Below are 17233 nucleotides of genomic sequence, written 5' to 3'. Positions count from 1 at the left end.
CCTTAAACGCCAGGCCACCCTCTAGAGCCAAAGTTTGGATACCCCAAACTTTTCGGGGGGAAAAAGGCAGGTTCAGTCGACCAGCCCTGTCATAAAAATAAAGGGAAGGGTAACCACCTGTCTGTATACAGTGCTGTGCTGTAATGTGATACCTATGTTCTCTGATAGCTATTCTCAGCCTACAGAAAATTCTTAAAAAAAAACCTAACAGCTCTGTCTCCAGGCAAATAGACAGAAAACCCTCTGGCTGCTCTTAGCTAAAAAAAAACAACACTTCTTCAGGTCTGTGAAAAACTTGTGAATTTCCATGCAGGAGGTTAAATACCCTGCATTTAGGTAGAGAAAACTCCAGCTCAAAAAAGAAGAATCCCTTTGTTATGCCTGCTGCTCTGTCCCCCAGGCAGAGACACAGAATTTACAGCTGCAGTCCTCTTTTACAAAACCTTTTAAAATCCTGCTGTGCTTCTGGTTCAAATGATCTCAAAATAATCTCAAAATGATCCCACTGCTCTGCCACCACGTCAAGGTTCCTTCTCCACTTTGAACTCTAGGGCACAGATGTGGGGACCTGCATGAAAGACCCCCCTAAGCTTTTTCTTACCAGCTTGGGTTAAAAACTTCCCCAAGGTACAAACTTTGCCTTGTCCTTGAACCCTATGCTGCCACCACCAAGCATGTTAAACAAAGAACAAGGAAAGAGACCACTTAGAGACGTCTTTCCCCAAAATATCCCCCCAAGCCCTGCACCCCCTTTGTACAGGTGAACACAGACCCAAACCCTTGGATCTTAAGAACAATGAAAAAGCAATCCGGTTCTTAAAAGAAGAATTTTAATTAAAGAAAAGGTAAAAGAATCACCTCTGTAAAATCAGGATGGTAAATACCTTACAGGATAATCAGATTCAAAACATAGAGAATCCCTCTAGGCAAAACCTTAAGTTACAAAAAGACACAAAAACAGGAATACACATTCCATTCAGCACAGTATATTTTACCAGCCATTAACAAAAGGAAATCTAACGCATTTCTAGCTAGATAACTGACTAATTTAACAGAGTTTCTGAGACTGCATTCCTGACCTGTTTCGGGCAAAAGCATCACACAGACAGACAGACCCTTTGTCCCCCCCCTCCCTGATTTGAAAGTATCTTGTCTCCTCATTGGTCATTTTGGTCAGGTGCCAGTGAGGTTATCTTAGCTTCTTAACCCTTTACAGGTGAAAGGGTTTTGCCTCTGGCCAGGAGGGATTTTATAGCACTGTATACAGACAGGTGGTTACCCTTCCCTTTATTTTTATGACAAGCCCATTATAGGGATTGTGGCTGCTGACAAAACAGAGATCCTTCTGCAGGTGCAGCTTTTGGATAGTTACCAGGAAGAAGGGGATCTGGAGCTCGGGTTGGACCTGTCTGCAATAAAAGGCAGAACTTTCCATTCCGGGAGAAAAGTGTTGACACTGGCATCCTTTGAGTTCAAAGACCCCCATGGGAGAGGGGCAAGGTACTCTTACACTGGCCCCCATTGCGTGCCTCAGCCCGGAGCTGGAGCAACTGAGGGCTCACATGCAGGAGCGATGGGCTTCCCATGCTCCTTCCAGCCGTGGCCCCAGCTGAGCGTGCTGTCAAGGTGCTGAATGTAGTCGTGGAGTGACTGTGGTGCCCCAGCTGGTCCCTCACATCAGCCCAGTAGCTACCTTCCTCTCCCCAGCTGTGGGTGGGATATTGTTTTATTGGAGGGGATTCAGTCTCTTGTAAAGTGTCTGTTGCGAGCGGGGCTGCTCTGATAAAGCTCTCCGTTGGCTCACACCCTCTAGATCTGCGAAGTACAGAACGCCACGGAGATGACCTGCCAGGCTCCAGCACTGGCCGTGGACCCAAATCACCAGTCCGAGCTAACCGAGCGCCCAGAAGAGTTTGGTTTCATCCTGGATAATGTTCAGTCCCTGCTGATCCTCAACAAAACCAACTTCACCTACTACCCAAACCCAGTCTTTGAGGCTTTCAACCCCTCGGGGATCCTGGAACTGAAGCCAGGAACTCCCATCATCCTAAAGGTGAGGAGATGGGGGTAAGGGAGCAGCATCAGAGAATGATGATGCCCTCCAGGAACACATCTGGCCAATCACAGCTCCTGCTAACATCCCACCAGTCCCAACAGAGCCCCCACCAGCATCTCACCAGTCCCAGCATCACCAGTCCTACCAGAGCTCCTGCCAACATCCCTCCAATCACAGCGGAGACTCCACCAGCATCCCACCAATCGCAGCACTGCTCCTGCCAACATCCCACCAATAGCAGCACAGCATTCTTAACTTTACCCCAAACCGCAGCAGATGTTGTCTTGTGCTGCCGGAGCCTGGTGTGCGGATTGGATTTTTCAGCGGCAGAAACTGCACTGAAAAGGGAAACACGGAGAGAGAACGTTTGTGATGTTCCATAACACCCTACCCGCAGGGGACAGAGCTTCGAACAACTAACCTTTTCACTTCTTGACAGTTCACCCTAATGGATGTCCATGGAGTAGACCCTCAGCTGGTGTAATGCAGCATAGCTCTGTTGACTTTCCTGGAGCTACACTGGTTTACGCCAGCTGAGAAGCCGGCCCCATGTCTCTGTTGGTGCTGCAGTACTTGACAGTATGGTTATTATGGCAGCCAGACGCAACACGTTTGGAATGATAAAGCTTGCTCACTCGCCATTTGTGCAAATCCGAGAATAGCCCCTTTGTGGGTTGAGACAATCTGTGAGCCAGACAGCAAGCAAGAGCACTTTATGGCCTACATTTTCCAATACGGGCTCCTGTATATGATGTGTGTGCAACCAGATAATTGTGCACACAAAAGACACACTTGCACATTCAAAACAGGCAACCATTTTGCAGGTGTACATGTGTTTTGTGGGTCCAGTTAGCTGCTTGTGCAGGCACAGAGTAGACACCTATTTTTGCAAATGTAGGCCTGTAATTCCAGAGAGACAAGGTGCAGGGGAGCCCTGTACCAATCTATCCCGATCTTCCAGGGATGGGTCAGGATTTACTCTCACTGGGGAAGGCCGTAAATGATGAGCCAAGGAGGGCATGTCTAGTGATGGCACTCACATCACAGGGACAGCCCAATGGCACGTTACACCCTGCTGAGATTTTGTGGGTTTGCTCCTCTCGGTCCAGGGGAAGAACCTAATCCCGCCGGTGACTGGAGGGAATGCCAAGCTGAATTACACCGTGCTGATAGGAGAGAAGCCATGTGTGGTGACCGTGTCGGACGTGCAGCTGCTGTGCGAGTCCCCGAACCTCATTGGACGGCACAAAGTGATGGTAAGTAAGGCATTAATGGGAAACCCCGAGAGAATGGGAACCACTGAGAATTCCAGGATCCTTTGGAATTTGATCCCATCATGGTAGTCACTAGGAACTTGGTGACCCCCTCCAGAAGGCAATGCCTCAGTCCTGGGTGGGAGTGTTAACATAAACAAACTTGGAGACCCTTGTAGCTCATTAAGGATCTCTTAAAAGCATAGTGCTCCGACAGCTGGCATCCCCTGTTATAGGGAATCCCTTCAGTAGAAGCCCACTTCTCTGCTTTGCCTGGGACCAGCTGTGTGGTGCCAAAGTACTTGTGCAGTGTGGCTACATGTAGGCGGCATGACACCTCCATGCCTCTAAACGCTCCTGCCAGGGGGAGAGTGCTCTGCTTGGCTTAGCACTGGCTGCAGCAATAGCATGGAAAGGGTTAAAATCTGCCACCTAGGAAAAGAATGAAAGTGCAGGGCATTGACCATAAGGTGAATGGACCTTCGGGCTTTGGTGCCTAAAGATTACGCTGCCGTCTGCATAATGTAGTGTTATTTTTAGTAGTATTCCTATGAAAAATGAAGATCGTGGTGAAATTGTGGCCTGAGAGGTAGCTCATCCTCCTCCCTCCATACCGCTCCTTTATCCTCCTCTTCTCCATACTCTGAATACTGTCGATACAGAATGAGTCAGCAAAATCATTTGCATTTTACAGACCTATTGGTTGAAAGAAATGAATCTGCAAATGACATTACACCCTGGGCATGCAAACAGACAAGGCTGCTGTCTGCAAACGTGGATGAGCAATGTTTCTGATTGACCCTGATCAATTTATTTTCCCTTGTAGGGTAGATTTTTTTTGCTATTATTTCAATGGTGAGAAATCTGTTGAGGTTGCTGGTGATATAATACTTGGGTACGTAAGGAGAGAGTATTTCTGAGTTAGAGCAGAGAACTGGTGGTTAGGATGCCTGGGTTCCGTTTTTGACTCTGCCACAAACTCACTGTGTGACCTTGGTCACTTCACCTCCCTATGCCAGAGTTTCTCCTGCTGTAAAATGGAGATGATCATTCGTGCCAGCCATAACGTGGGGCTCAATTAATTCACAGCTGTAGAGCATATTATGGACACACTAGTGATGTCATTCTCTGCTTTCATTCCAGGGCTTTTGAATAGGACGTAATGAGTCTGCCAGCATTTTCATGGATGCAGTTAAAAAGCTCAGTCAGGGGCTGGCAAAGCCAAGGCCTGGGAGATAAGCCAAGAGGCAGGAGGATGACAAATGAACCCAAGGCGTTCAGTGAGACTGAGAGCAAAATTGGACCTTTCCATGACACAGGGATTCTCTGATCACTGTAGCCTTCGTTAGATAGAGAGAGTCACAGAACGAGGCTCCCAGTGTACAGGAAAGGCCACCCTAGAAATGTGGGAAGATGGTTGCGTTTAAACATGTTCGTGAACATCAGTAACATGACAGTGCACTAAGGGTGAGTTAATGCCATAAATCTGCAAACACAGAGCCATTGCTCTGATAATGGCTGAGCTGCGGATCAAAGACAGACGGTTACCTGCAGTAAAAGCCACTGGTTTAGCAATGGCATGGAAGCCGGAATTAACGGAGGGAACAGCCGTTCTGGGGAATGTCTTCTCCAGTCTGACATTGTTGTTCCTCAAGTTAGTGCCTCACTGTTTCACTGGAATTCCACTGTGAGGATGAGGAGGGAGATGGGAATTAACAGTCAGATCTCCTGGGTCCTTCTGCCAGTGATAGGCTGTGTGATCTTGAGCAAATCACTGAACATCTCCCTTGCGGGGAAGTTGGGGGTGGTAACACTTACCTAGGTCCACAAGGGCTTGTGAGAATGTGTGAACAATTGCAAAGGGGGATAGTGAAGTAGAAAACAACGGTGATAGTGTTTCGTGTGGATGTCAGCGTGATCCCTCCCTTGGTCAGCTCTCAGGGCAAGGATCAGCAAAACAGTGACAGAGTTAAATAACAAGAGGAGAGAGAAAACTAAAAGAGATGGATCGAGTGCATGGTTTTGAGATGAGCTATGAAAAGGGGTGAAGTGTCACTGAGGTGAGAGGAGGGGAGAAGCTGCAGAGGAGAGAGATGCATGTATGTGAGAGGAGGGTGGTGGGGAGGTGGAGGTTGAGACTAAGGTTTGCATCAAAACATCTCCCAAATCCTTAGTCACCACTGTGTGGAGGTCAGGTCTCCAGGGCTAGGTCTGGGAGGGAGGGAGCATGTCCTGGGATGTATAGAGTCCTGGTTGCGACAATAGAATTAGCACAGTGATCATCCTTTCGTAAGCTAGATCGTGGGTAGAGGATCTGGCACAAATCTACTCCTGCTGGTGCTGAATTCCAGTTTTGCCTGAGGCTGGAGGAGAGACCTGATACCACAGAGAGTCTCACTCCCAGAAAGCATGTCCAGATCAAGGTCCTTGGCAGGGCCATGTGTGTATAGAATGGATATGGAGGTGTCTGCTCTGTGCTTGGACCATACATAAAGTGTAGGATTCCAGTTTCCCACTGCTTTCTGTCTCCCTCAGTCCTCAAAATTACAGGGAGGATCTGAGCAGAATGTTTGCCAAAGGCTTGGATTGTTAGCCTGAGTGCAGTGAAATCAAACAAGAGGTCAAAGAGGGCCAGAGAAGAAGAAACTGACAAGGAAACCAGGTTGCTTGCGGTGAAGCCAGAGCTGAGAGTAAGGATGTTAACTCAGAATCCTAGAAGCTACTATCAACCCATCTGGTCACATCTAGTACGTCCCCCAGACAGGGCAAGATTGCTCTACCACGTCCATTCTCCGGTCCATGTTAAATAGTCCCAGCAACCTCATTTTGGGAGACAAGCCAATGAGCTGATACGTCTCTCTGGTAGGGAGCATTTTCTCATATTTAGTTTAGATTTCCCGTTTCTTAATCCCATCCCTGCTTCTTGACAGCTCCTGTACACTCCCTAGGACATACACCCTGCTCTCCTTCTCATACAGTGCCCTTGTCTCTAGAGCTGCCTTTCACTATGCATGGCTCACACGCCCACAGGAACCCTCTGGAGGAAATCCAGGCTTCCCTTTGCTGTCTTTAGAGCGGGTGTTTCATTTTTAGCAGGTTCTTGATAAGCAGGTTCTACATGCAGAGGCCCTACAGCCGCAGGTCCCAATCCCAATCCCAACAGCGCTCACTCAGCCCTTCACCTTCCCATGGTAGACACACTGGGCCAGATCTTCAGCTTGTGCAAGTCAGGGTAACGGCACAGAGGGGTGGTGTCAATTTACACCAGCTGAAGATCTGGCCCATTTAGTTCCCTGCTGTTTACCGTGGGTGAGTCCTGCAGACAAGACCATAAAATCCAAGGTCACGTTTGCTCCATGTGGCCATGAAAGAATCCCTGGCACATGCTACCCCACTGCCCTTTGTGAAAAAAAATCTCTTTCCCCCAGCTCTTGTTTTCTGGGTCATCTGCTCTTACCCCGCTGGGACGGGGGTAACTCCACAGTGTGGGAGGCATGTGGCGTTCCCGCAGCATGACTGGCAGTATGTGCGTGCAGGATGAGAGTCTCGCTCCGCTGGGAAGAATTCCTTCCATCGGCTCTCGCAAAGTAGTGCCTGAAAAACAGGTCCCTGCATGCGAGGAGGAAGGAGCAGGTACAAGAGGAGCGATCTCTCCCCAGACATCTCGGAGCCACATCTGGACTCTCCAGGATCACTGCCTGCCCAGGAGCCTGGGTGTGCCTCCTGCCATCCTGCTCAGCAGGGACACCGCAGGGTCTCAGGGACTGTGAACCCCCTCTCCCCTGCCCTGCCCAATGCTGGGCCCAGCCCCCTCCCTCAGCTAAGCTTCCCAGTGCCAGTTGCCTCCCACAGCAGCACAGGGAGGTGGCTTGTGTGCCCACACCCTGGAGAGTGAAGTGGGGCAGAGACGAGCAAGGCGGCAGGCCAGGGAGCAGGCTGCCCGCTGAGAACAGGCAGGGAGAATGCGGCTGGCCACCTATCTGCTGGCACTGCTCGTGTGGCTGTGGCCCAAGGCAGTAGCGCTGCCCATGCCCAAGTGTAGCCCACCAGAGTGTCCCACTCTATAAAAATGAATGGGAACAGCATGTAACAACTAACCCTCTAGGGTTGCAGTCTGGAGCTGTGGGCAGGCTCTGCCGGCACACGGGCTCCCAGCAGCCCCATCTCCGAGGTGATCCGGGAGGTGCAAACCTCTTGGGGTCAGCAACACCATCTGTTGGGGTGCCGGCTACATGGTGTCTCTTAACCAGGAAGTGACCCCTACGAGGCCACCTAGAGCTCCAAGCAGGGCCGTCCCTAGGGCGTGCGAGGCCTGGGGCGAAAGTGACAAATCCGGCCAATTGGTCTGGCCCGCGGGACTCCCCAAAGTGCCCGGAGCAGTTGCCCCGATTTGCCGTACCCAAGGGACATCTCTGGCTCCAAGCAATCGCCAAGGGCACTAAGAGTTCAAAGCAAAGCCTTGGGGTCAAGCCCTGCTCTGAGTTACCCTGGTGTAAGGCTGGAGTAACAGAGCAGGGGCTCTGATGAGGACGTGCACTCTAAAGACGACGCGTTGGGCTCCACGGGCCCCGTGTTTATTCGTCCCCTGTGGCCTCTGGATCCAGTTTGTTCAGTTTTACAGATCAGTAGAAGACTGTTTTACCTGCCAGCTCAGCAACCTGTCGCTGGGGTTTGACATGTCAGCTGGCATCTTCTAGCACCCTGCCCAGTAATGGGGCTGTCTCATCAGAATGCAGCTGAGAGCGGGACCAGCACCACACAACAGGGTCAGGCAGCAGATGTCAGAACATACCCAAGCTGCAGTTCAGCCAGGACACTGCAGCTAATAATTTTGCTCTCACAAGAAGTACAAGTGGGTGTGTATAGATTACGTGCCACCTGAACCTGACCTTTACTGCATACCTTTAGAGCATCTAGCACCACGCTGGGCTCAGGATCTAGTCAGAAAGAAGAGTGCCACTTCCTATGTCAAAGGCACCACTTCTCTGGGATTCGTGGTCTCCCATCCAAGCACTGAGTGCTTCAGACCCTGCTTAGCTTGGGAGAGCAGAGAAGGTCATTGGGTCAGGTGCTATTGCTGCAGGTTGAGTTGGTTGGAGTTCCTCTGAGGAGTAACCAGGCTCTGGGAGATCCTGTTTGCTGGTGTTTGCTAGATGCCTGTTTGCTTATTCCCCTGCAGGCTCGAGTGGGAGGATTGGAGTTCTCCCCAGGGATGGTCTACATCTCTCCTGACAGCCCGCTCAGCCTGCCGGCCATCATCAGCATTGCCGTGGCTGGCGGCCTGCTCATCATCTTCATCGTGGCCGTGCTGATTGCATACAAGCGCAAGTCCCGCGAGAGCGACCTGACCCTAAAGCGGCTGCAGATGCAAATGGACAACCTGGAGTCCAGAGTGGCTCTGGAGTGCAAGGAAGGTACGATGGAGAGGTGGGGCCCCAGGGCTGGCAGAGGGCATGCTGAAAGGAAGATATTAATTCCCTGAAAGTTTGCAGTGAAAAACAGCTCTAGCTAGAGGACCCTGATCCACCAAATTTGGATCTGGCTTTGGATCCCCCTTCTCCAAAGTTCTGGCCAGTTTAGATCCAAGGTCCAGTTGGGTCCATTCAAAAGATAAGGTTCAGCCACTGAATCTGGATCCAGTACAGGAGCCAGTCACCCTTTTTGCTCAGGAGCATTCAGACACAGTCAGGCCCACCTCTGGTTCTGACACAGTTTGGCCCCTTCCACCTGGGCTGGACAAACGGTGATAAAAACAGGCTTTGCTGGAACCCTGTTTAAACTGAGTTTCCTAAATCAGGGTGGGGCTTTGTCTAGATGGAACCTTTGTCTGGCATTAGATCAGAGGCAGAGGCTGGTGGGTGGGCAAGTACAGCACATCCTCCTCCTCCCCCATCACTGGTGACACCCGTACAGGTGTTAGCCTGACCTCCTTCCAGGTAGGGTCAGGGTGGGTCTGGACCATCGCTGCAATGGGGATGGGTTTCTTTGTCTCAGCTTTTGCAGAGCTTCAGACAGACATTCACGAGCTGACGAGCGACTTGGATGGCGCTGGCATCCCCTTCCTTGATTACCGCACCTATACCATGAGGGTGCTTTTCCCTGGCATTGAAGACCACCCTGTCCTGAGGGATCTGGAGGTAAGCAAGAACAATGACCATCTCCTCCCTCTGGCTTCCTGCTTGGCCCCTGCCTCCCCATTCTGTCTGGAATGGAAGAGACACCCTCACAGTACCGTGACTCTGTGAGTGACATGAGCGAGGTCACTGCCTTGTGACACAACCTAATCTGTATTGATGCAGCATAAAGACACCACATCAGCTCACTGGGATGCTGCTCTGCAACAGCTGAAATAATGGTGGGTTTCCTGGATGAGCCCGTATGCCAGGCTCACAGTGAGGAGACCTGGAAAAATGGGAGCGTTCCACCAGTGGTGGGATGAGTGGTGTGTCCATATTGAAGAGTGCCAGGGAGTGTGTGTGTCTGTCTGTCTGTCTCCACTGCATTAACTTTCTCATGGGATTGGGTCCTCTTCCTGCTGGAGTGTGCTCTGGACTTTTTCAATGAACAAACACTAGGGATGGGACCCGAGGCAGATCCACATACCCTTCCATGGCATTGCAGCATTCCCTGGCAAGTGCACTGCCCATGGACACACTGGCCCTTTATGATGTCTGTGCAGCCCTCCAGGCATGGCGCCCCTCCAGGACATTTGCACTGTTCATGGGCACGGCAGCTTCTCAGGGACCTCTGCACTACCCGAGTCTATGGTGTCTTCCAGGACTTCTGTGATGCCCATGTGCACAGTGGCCCTTGGGATGTCTACACTGTCCATGGGCACGGCACACCCAGGACGTCTGCACTGCCCATGGGCACGGCACACCCACGATGTCTGCACTGCCTGTGGGCACGTCACACCCGGGATGTCTGCACTGCCCAGGGGCACGGCATACCCGGGATGTCTGCGCTGTCCATGGGCGTGGCACACCTGGGATGTATGGCAGTACTTTCAGAAAGGATTGGCAGCACCAAGAGAAGATATATTTTTAACATGTAAAACATGCTCTGTAACTGCATTGCTCTTTGTGATGGGATAACAAATTTGCCACGTTAGTGCTCAGCTTCAAACGCACCCTGGGTTTGGAGGGAGCTCAGCTCTCCTGGTCTTTTTCTGCCCAGGGAACCTCCCTGTTGTGCGGATGAGCAGCAGTGTCCCAGGAGGCTGCGGGTTGGTTCAGTGCATTACATCACTGGTGAGAATGAGTGTGCTGAGCCTTATAATAGTCCCAGGTGAACATCTGTCCACATTGCAAAAAACATTTTGGAGTTTGGCACAGCAGCCAAGCTCTGCTCCAGGGAGACCTGGGCTGGGATAGCTGGGGCGTGCTGCAGGCCAAGTCTGAGGGGTGCGTTGGCAGAGCTCTCTGGCAATCTTGGCAGGCTCTGTGCTTTGGAAAGGTCCAGGCATGGGCTAGCAGGGAAGGCCAGGGCGGAGGTGCATTGGCAGAGCTGTGTAGGGGAAGCTGGCACAGGCTCTACCCTGGACTAAAGAGTAATTGGACGTAGCTGGTGCTCTCACTCCTCCCCTTCATAGAATCATAGAATCATAGAATATCAGGGTTGGAAGGGACCCCAGAAGTTCATCTAGTCCAGCCCCCTGCTCGAAGCAGGACCAATTCCCAGTTAAATCATCCCAGCCAGGGCTTTGTCAAGCCTGACCTTAAAAACCTCTAAGGAAGGAGATTCTACCACCTCCCTAGGTAACGCATTCCAGTGTTTCACCACCCTCATAGTGAAAAAGTTTTTCCTAATATCCAATCTAAACCTCCCCCCTGCAACTTGAGACCATTACTCCTCGTTCTGTCATCTACTACCATTGAGAACAGTCTAGAGCCATCCTCTTTGGAACCCCCTTTCAGGTAGTTGAAAGCAGCTATCAAATCCCCCCTCATTCTTCTCTTCTGCAGGCTAAACAATCGCAGCTCCCTCAGCCTCTCCTCATAAGTCATGTGTTCTAGACCCCTAATCATTTTTGTTGCCCTTCGCTGGACTCTCTCCAATTTATCCACATCCTTCTTGTAGTGTGGGGCCCAAAACTGGACACAGTACTCCAGATGAGGCCTCACCAATGTCGAATAGAGGGGAACGATCACGTCCCTCGATCTGCTCACTATGCCCCTACTTATACATCCCAAAATGCCATTGGTCTTCTTGGCAACAAGGGCACACTGCTGACTCATATCCAGCTTCTCATCCACTGTCACCCCTAGGTCCTTTTCTGCAGAACTGCTGCCTAGCCATTCGGCCCCTAGTCTGTAGCGGTGCATTGGATTCTTCCGTCTTCAGTCCTTCATGAGGACTGAAATTCTGCTAACGCTAGAGAAACACGCCTGCATAGAGCAGTGACCGTTCAGGCTTTCTTATTTGCCAGCATCTTCCTGGGAAAGGTATCAGGGAGGACAGTTGTTCCTTGCTCCCCAGTCAGGAAAGGGAAGTAGTGATGCAGCTCGGATGCTACTTTGTGGTAACCAGTGGCAGACGTTGCTTTCAATGGTGAGCGTGGGACAACCATGTACCCGGAGCACAGTCGTACCCTGGGCCTTGTCCTGCTCTCCCCAAGCTCTCCTCATTTGGCTTTATAGAATAAACAGTTTCCCACAAACAATGCATTTGTGTACACACAGAGCTGCTTGCATACCTAGGGCCAAATTCTGCCCTCATTTACACTAGCAAACACCAGTGGACTAGAACAGAAATTGGCCCATCCAATGCACTGAGTGCCTGCTCCCATATACACACATACACAGAGAGTGGGGGCTTTTCCCAAGTGCATTGCAGCCAACCAAACCTTCCAGCGCTCAGAAATCAAACCATTTCTTCTGACCCCTTGGACCTCTGGCTCTGTTGCCCCATCACTCAAATCCAGGCACGTTTCTTCCACCTCGTAGACGACAGCAGCACTTCCACTGCCAATCTGCTTTGCTAAAGAAGCCAGAGCAGGGTCTTTTCTGCTACCTTCTTTCTAGTGCCGAGAAAGAGTTAAAGTGAATGAAAAAAACAGAAACCAAGCCTTGCCAGCCCGGTGAAGGTACCAGTTGGGAAAAGGCCCCAGCACGGGGCCTATTCAGAGCAGGTTCTCATTCACCACCTTTTTAACTAATTAACTACTTCCAGACACAGCTGAAATAAACTTTATGCTGCTCCAAAATTGCCATGGGATTAGCCAGCATTAAACATGCAAGCAAGCTAATTATTTCCTCACTGGTAGGGGTGATGGGTTGTGCTTGTTTGTTGGTTTTTGCTTACAGACAGTTTTGCAGTCTGTAATCTCTACAAAAAAATTTACGACTCTAAAAGAGTTGACAGTGAGGCAGTTAAACACAAAATCTGGAAGCGTCAAAGCCGAGACCTCAGTCCATCCGTCAGTCAACAGCACTGATGCTCCATCCTGCAGCCGGGCACCTGGCAGAACGGCTGTCCAGGAGGTAAGGCAGCTCCTGGGAAGCTGCCATTCAGGGTTTAGGTGATGTGTGGAAATGAGCATGGGATCTTTGTCTAGTACCCGGGCCGGGACCATGGCATGGGGTGGGGAATGGAAAATGCAATTCGGCATGGCTCCATACAGGAACATGCACGAGGACTAGACTAGCAGGGATTATGCATGTCATCAGGATTCAGGTTTATCGGCTGAGCTGTGTGTAGGAGCCCAGGAATGGAATTACATGGGGAGGGGAGGCTGAAAATCAGCACTGGGGCACTGGCGGAGCTCTGTGAAGGGGGCAGGATTGGAATAGTCACTGTGATAGGTGAGGATTGAGGTGGGTCGGCGAGCTGGAGTGGGGGCTGGATTGTAACAACAGTGCGTGCAAAGGGGAAGGCTGGAGGAGTACAATCAGTCTGAACTGGAGTAGCAGGGGCTGCTGCAGGAAAGGACATCACAGCTTATTAACTTCACGTGGGTAGATACACCCTCCCCTTTAAACATAGCATGGAATGGATAGCTGGTAGAAATGAAATTAATTTGGTAACAAAATGTACATAGGATGACGTGAGCTCATGTGTAAGGAATGAAGGGAGAGAGAGTGACAAGTAAAACAAAACAAAATACGCTGTTAAAAGTCTAATATTTAATCTAGCAAGATACAGGCTTTGTTCCAGGTGGTTTCTCTCACCAGTCCATCTTCTTCCCAGCCATGGCTGATTCCCTCAGTCCAGACCTTCCACAGAAATACAAGGTGTTGACTTCCCTTGTCTTCGTAGGTGAAAGACCTTTGCCTAAGCAGGTTTCTCACCTATATTCAGTTCCAGAGACTTCAACCCCACCTTGGTTGAGGACTCATCTTTCTCAGCACGCAAGAGCTCTGCCATCTTCTGTCTGCTTAGTGATGGATGCCAAAGATGGTGTCTGTCCTTGCTTATATCTTCCAAAGTTAAATGACTTCGTTTCAAGAGGCTGTTCTTCCCTTCCTGTGGGCTTCCGATCCCCACTGTGTAAATGGGGCTTCCATTGTTTCTAATTCCACAGAGCGGTGACATCCCCTCCAGTCTGGGCATACTGTGCAGCCTAATATCAATGAGTAGCCGTAATTCCTTACATAGGGTTAATACAGACATTTCACATGGTATTTATTACTCATTATGCTTCATTAGCTTTCAGAAAAGGCCTCACTCTAGATACTTGTACAATACAGTAATATTGTCAGGGATGGAAGTAAGTTGAGTGACTTACCAGTACACTGGGGAAAGGGAGGGGCCTAGGGCGGTAGGAGCGGGGCTGAGGGGGGTCAGAGCCAGCCCCAGCCCACCCTTCTACTGGTAAGGTAAGGTAAGTGCCCTGTGAGGTAAGTCCTCCTCCTTCTTCTCCCCCCCACCGGGGTAGCAGCAGCAGCCCGGGCCTCCGGGGGCTATTTAAAGGGCCCGGGTCTCCCCTGCTTCTACTGCCCCAGTCCTTTAATTAGCTGCTGGAGCCCTGGGGAAGTGGCAGGGCTCCAGCGGCTATTTAAAGGACTGGGGCGGCAGAGGCAGCTGGAGCCCTGGCCCTTTAAATAGCTGCCGGAGCCCTGCAGCCGCTACCCCAGGGCTCCGGGGGCTATTTAAAGAGCCTGCGGCTCCCTTGCTTCTACCTCTCCGGTCCTTTAAACAGCCCCCGGAGCCCTGGAATAGTGGCGGCGGGGCTCCGGCAGCTATTTAAAGGGCCGGGGCGGTAGAAGCAGGGGAGCCCCGGGCCCTTTAAATAGCCACCGGAGCCCCACAGCCACTACCCCAGGGCTCCAGCAGTGGGGTTCTGGAGGCAATTTAAAGGCCTTGGGGCCCCAGCCACTGCTGGGAGCCCCAGGCCCTTTAAATTGCCCCCTGGGGAAGCCGGACTGCCCCAGTACGGTGCACCGGCTCTTGCTGGTACGCCGTACCGGGGCGTACCAGCTTACTTTCACCTCTGAATATTGTCTACAATCAGTTGATTCAGTTGCGTATCACTTTAGGTTCAAACCCCCCCCTGTCTTTATAGATCAGGAAACCTTTGAAATGGAGTCTTCTGAAAAGTGAAACCCAGCCCAAGCTCCTCTCTCCTGCTGGATGTACACTCCATCCTGTTTCCTCCCCCACTTGTCAGTGTGAGGTTTGCCTCCACCTCACATTAGCTTGATGGGTCTGTTCACTGGTTATATGTAAATTGAGGTAAACACACATTCCTTTATTTGGGATAGACCCGTTTAACAACTCCCCCTGACATAGCTGGTTCACACACACTTCAGTTATTATGCCAGCATATATTCACAACTCTTAATACCCATCATGTACGTACCTGATGCAAGAATATTAATGATCAGTGACGCAGAATCATAGAATATCAGGGTTGGAAGGGACCTCAGGAGATCATCTAGTCCAACCCCCTGCTCAAAGCAGGACCAATCCCCAATTTTTGCCCCAGATCCCTAAATGGCCCCCTCAAGGATTGAGCTCACAACCCTGGGTTTAGTAGACCAATGCTCAAACCACTGAGCTATACTTGATAGTTTTCTATTGATATCTTGCCAGGCGTATTTTGTACAAAGAGTATTTGTGTGGAGGGTGTGAATACAGGTGTATTTAGTGTCACAGTTGGCAGGAACCAAGTGGCAATGGGGTGGAGTGCCTGGGTAGGGGCGGGTTAGTAGGAGCGGGCATGGCCTGGCCCCTCGTTACAATGCTGTACATTGTTGCAGCGTGACCTTGTCAGGCCATGGAACCCTTGCTTCGCACAGCAAGCCCCATTCCACGAAGCAGTGACTGATAGGGGAGAGTTAGTGGCTTGCACCGGAGCTGGCTTTTTTTCCCCCTGGGGGTGCTCCACCCCCCCGCTCCACCCTGAGGCCCTACCCCCATTCACCCCCCTCCCCTGAGGCCCTGCCCCCACTCCGCCCCCTCCCTGGAACCCCTCTCCCCCAGCGCCTCCTGCCAGCCGCTTGCTGCTCCCCTGGCCACCCCTAGGCCCACCGAATAGCTGATCAGTGGGCAGCCCTGGGGGCCGGACCCACTGTGGCTGGTGGGTGCTGGGCACTCCCTATTTTTTCCCGTGGGAGCTTGAGCCCCAGAGCATCTGCAGAGTCGGGGCCTATGGTGGCTTGAATATGAAGGAAGCCATTTTTCTCTTTTCCCCATTTTTCTCTTTTCCCCAGGTCCCTGGCTATCGGCAGGAGCGGGTAGAGAAGGGCCTAAAGCTCTTTGCCCAGCTCATCAACAACAAGGTGTTCCTGCTGTCCTTCATCCGCACTCTGGAGTCCCAGCGCAGCTTCTCCATGCGGGACCGTGGCAATGTGGCCTCGCTCATCATGACCGTGCTGCAGAGCAAACTGGAGTATGCCACTGATGTCCTCAAGCAGCTCCTGGCTGACCTCATTGACAAGAACTTGGAGAGCAAAAACCACCCCAAGCTGCTGCTGAGGAGGTGAGTCACCATCTGGCAGCAAAGCATTTCCTGGGTAGGGTGTGCACACAGCTGCCCCCCTACTAGCAGCATCCTCCTCTCTTTGGTCCTCTCCCCTTCCCTGAATTTCCTTCTCAGCAGCAGCTCCCACTCTTGGTCCTCCCCAAGCACTAAAATAATCAGTGAGTACATAGATAATGTTGATACTGAGGTGTCACCATTGGGGTTTAAAGTTGATCGTCCAATCAGATGATGAGTCATTGTTTCAGGCTGCTTGCAGACTCAGGCAGTCCTTCCTGCTTCGCTTAAACTCAGGTCACATCTAGAAGGTTGTTTCTGCAGCCACAAGAGCTAGAAACTGACTTCATTTTTTAAAATGAAAGCAGGATGATCTAAGTATGTCATGCAGGACATATAAATACCCACCCATGAGCCAGATGTTTGACAACCCCTAGGTTAGTGTATGTGCCTCACTGCCTACTACTAGATGGCACCAGAACTGCTCAGCTATGTGTCACAGTCCCTGTTCCGATATGAGCAAATGAAGAGTCTCCTTCAGCTCCAGTGATAGGGACTGCATCTCCATTCAAGCACTGACTTTAGGAGCACCGGGATGCAAATTCTAGATCCCTGCTGTGGCTGCCAAGTCCTGAGAGGTGCCAGTGAGCCTCCACGGTCTGGGTCAGCATGTCTGCCGGGAGGAAGGAGACGGTCGGAGGGGGTTTCCTATCTGGTGCTAGCTGGTAAAATCCCATTGCAGCATCTCTGTGACAGTCCTGCAGGTGCTAGATCCATAACTGAATAAAGAGGCGTCAGGATCCCCAGAGCTGGCCAACACGTCATGTGGTTTTCTTTATCGATGTGGACCTGGATTGGTGACATTGGGCTTCAGGGCTGGGCCATATAATGCAGGATGGACACTGCCCCAGGGTGCACAGCAGGCTGCACCATCAGGCCATGTGGTGCAGTGTGGGCACTGAGCCATGCCACAAGCTGTGCGCTGCACGACACTCGCGAGGCACC

General features: G+C 51.3%; 1 protein-coding gene across 1 annotated transcript in view; it reads left to right on the top strand.

Moving 5' to 3' along the window:
• The window catches only part of PLXNA4 (plexin A4), a 577512-nt gene that overhangs the window by 494250 nt on the left and 66029 nt on the right, over positions 1–17233 (top strand). The window contains exons 17-21 of the mRNA XM_084633028.1: positions 1814–2053; positions 3166–3312; positions 8489–8723; positions 9304–9446; positions 15963–16231. Coding sequence (XP_084489154.1) covers positions 1814–2053; positions 3166–3312; positions 8489–8723; positions 9304–9446; positions 15963–16231 — 1034 coding nt within the window. The remainder of the gene's footprint in view (positions 1–1813; positions 2054–3165; positions 3313–8488; positions 8724–9303; positions 9447–15962; positions 16232–17233) is intronic.

This window comes from Lepidochelys olivacea (genome assembly GCF_965140295.1).
Source record: "Lepidochelys olivacea isolate rLepOli2 genome assembly, chromosome: 1".
Taxonomy (NCBI): Eukaryota; Metazoa; Chordata; order Testudines; family Cheloniidae; genus Lepidochelys; species Lepidochelys olivacea.
This window is presented reverse-complemented; position numbering and strand designations above follow the sequence as displayed.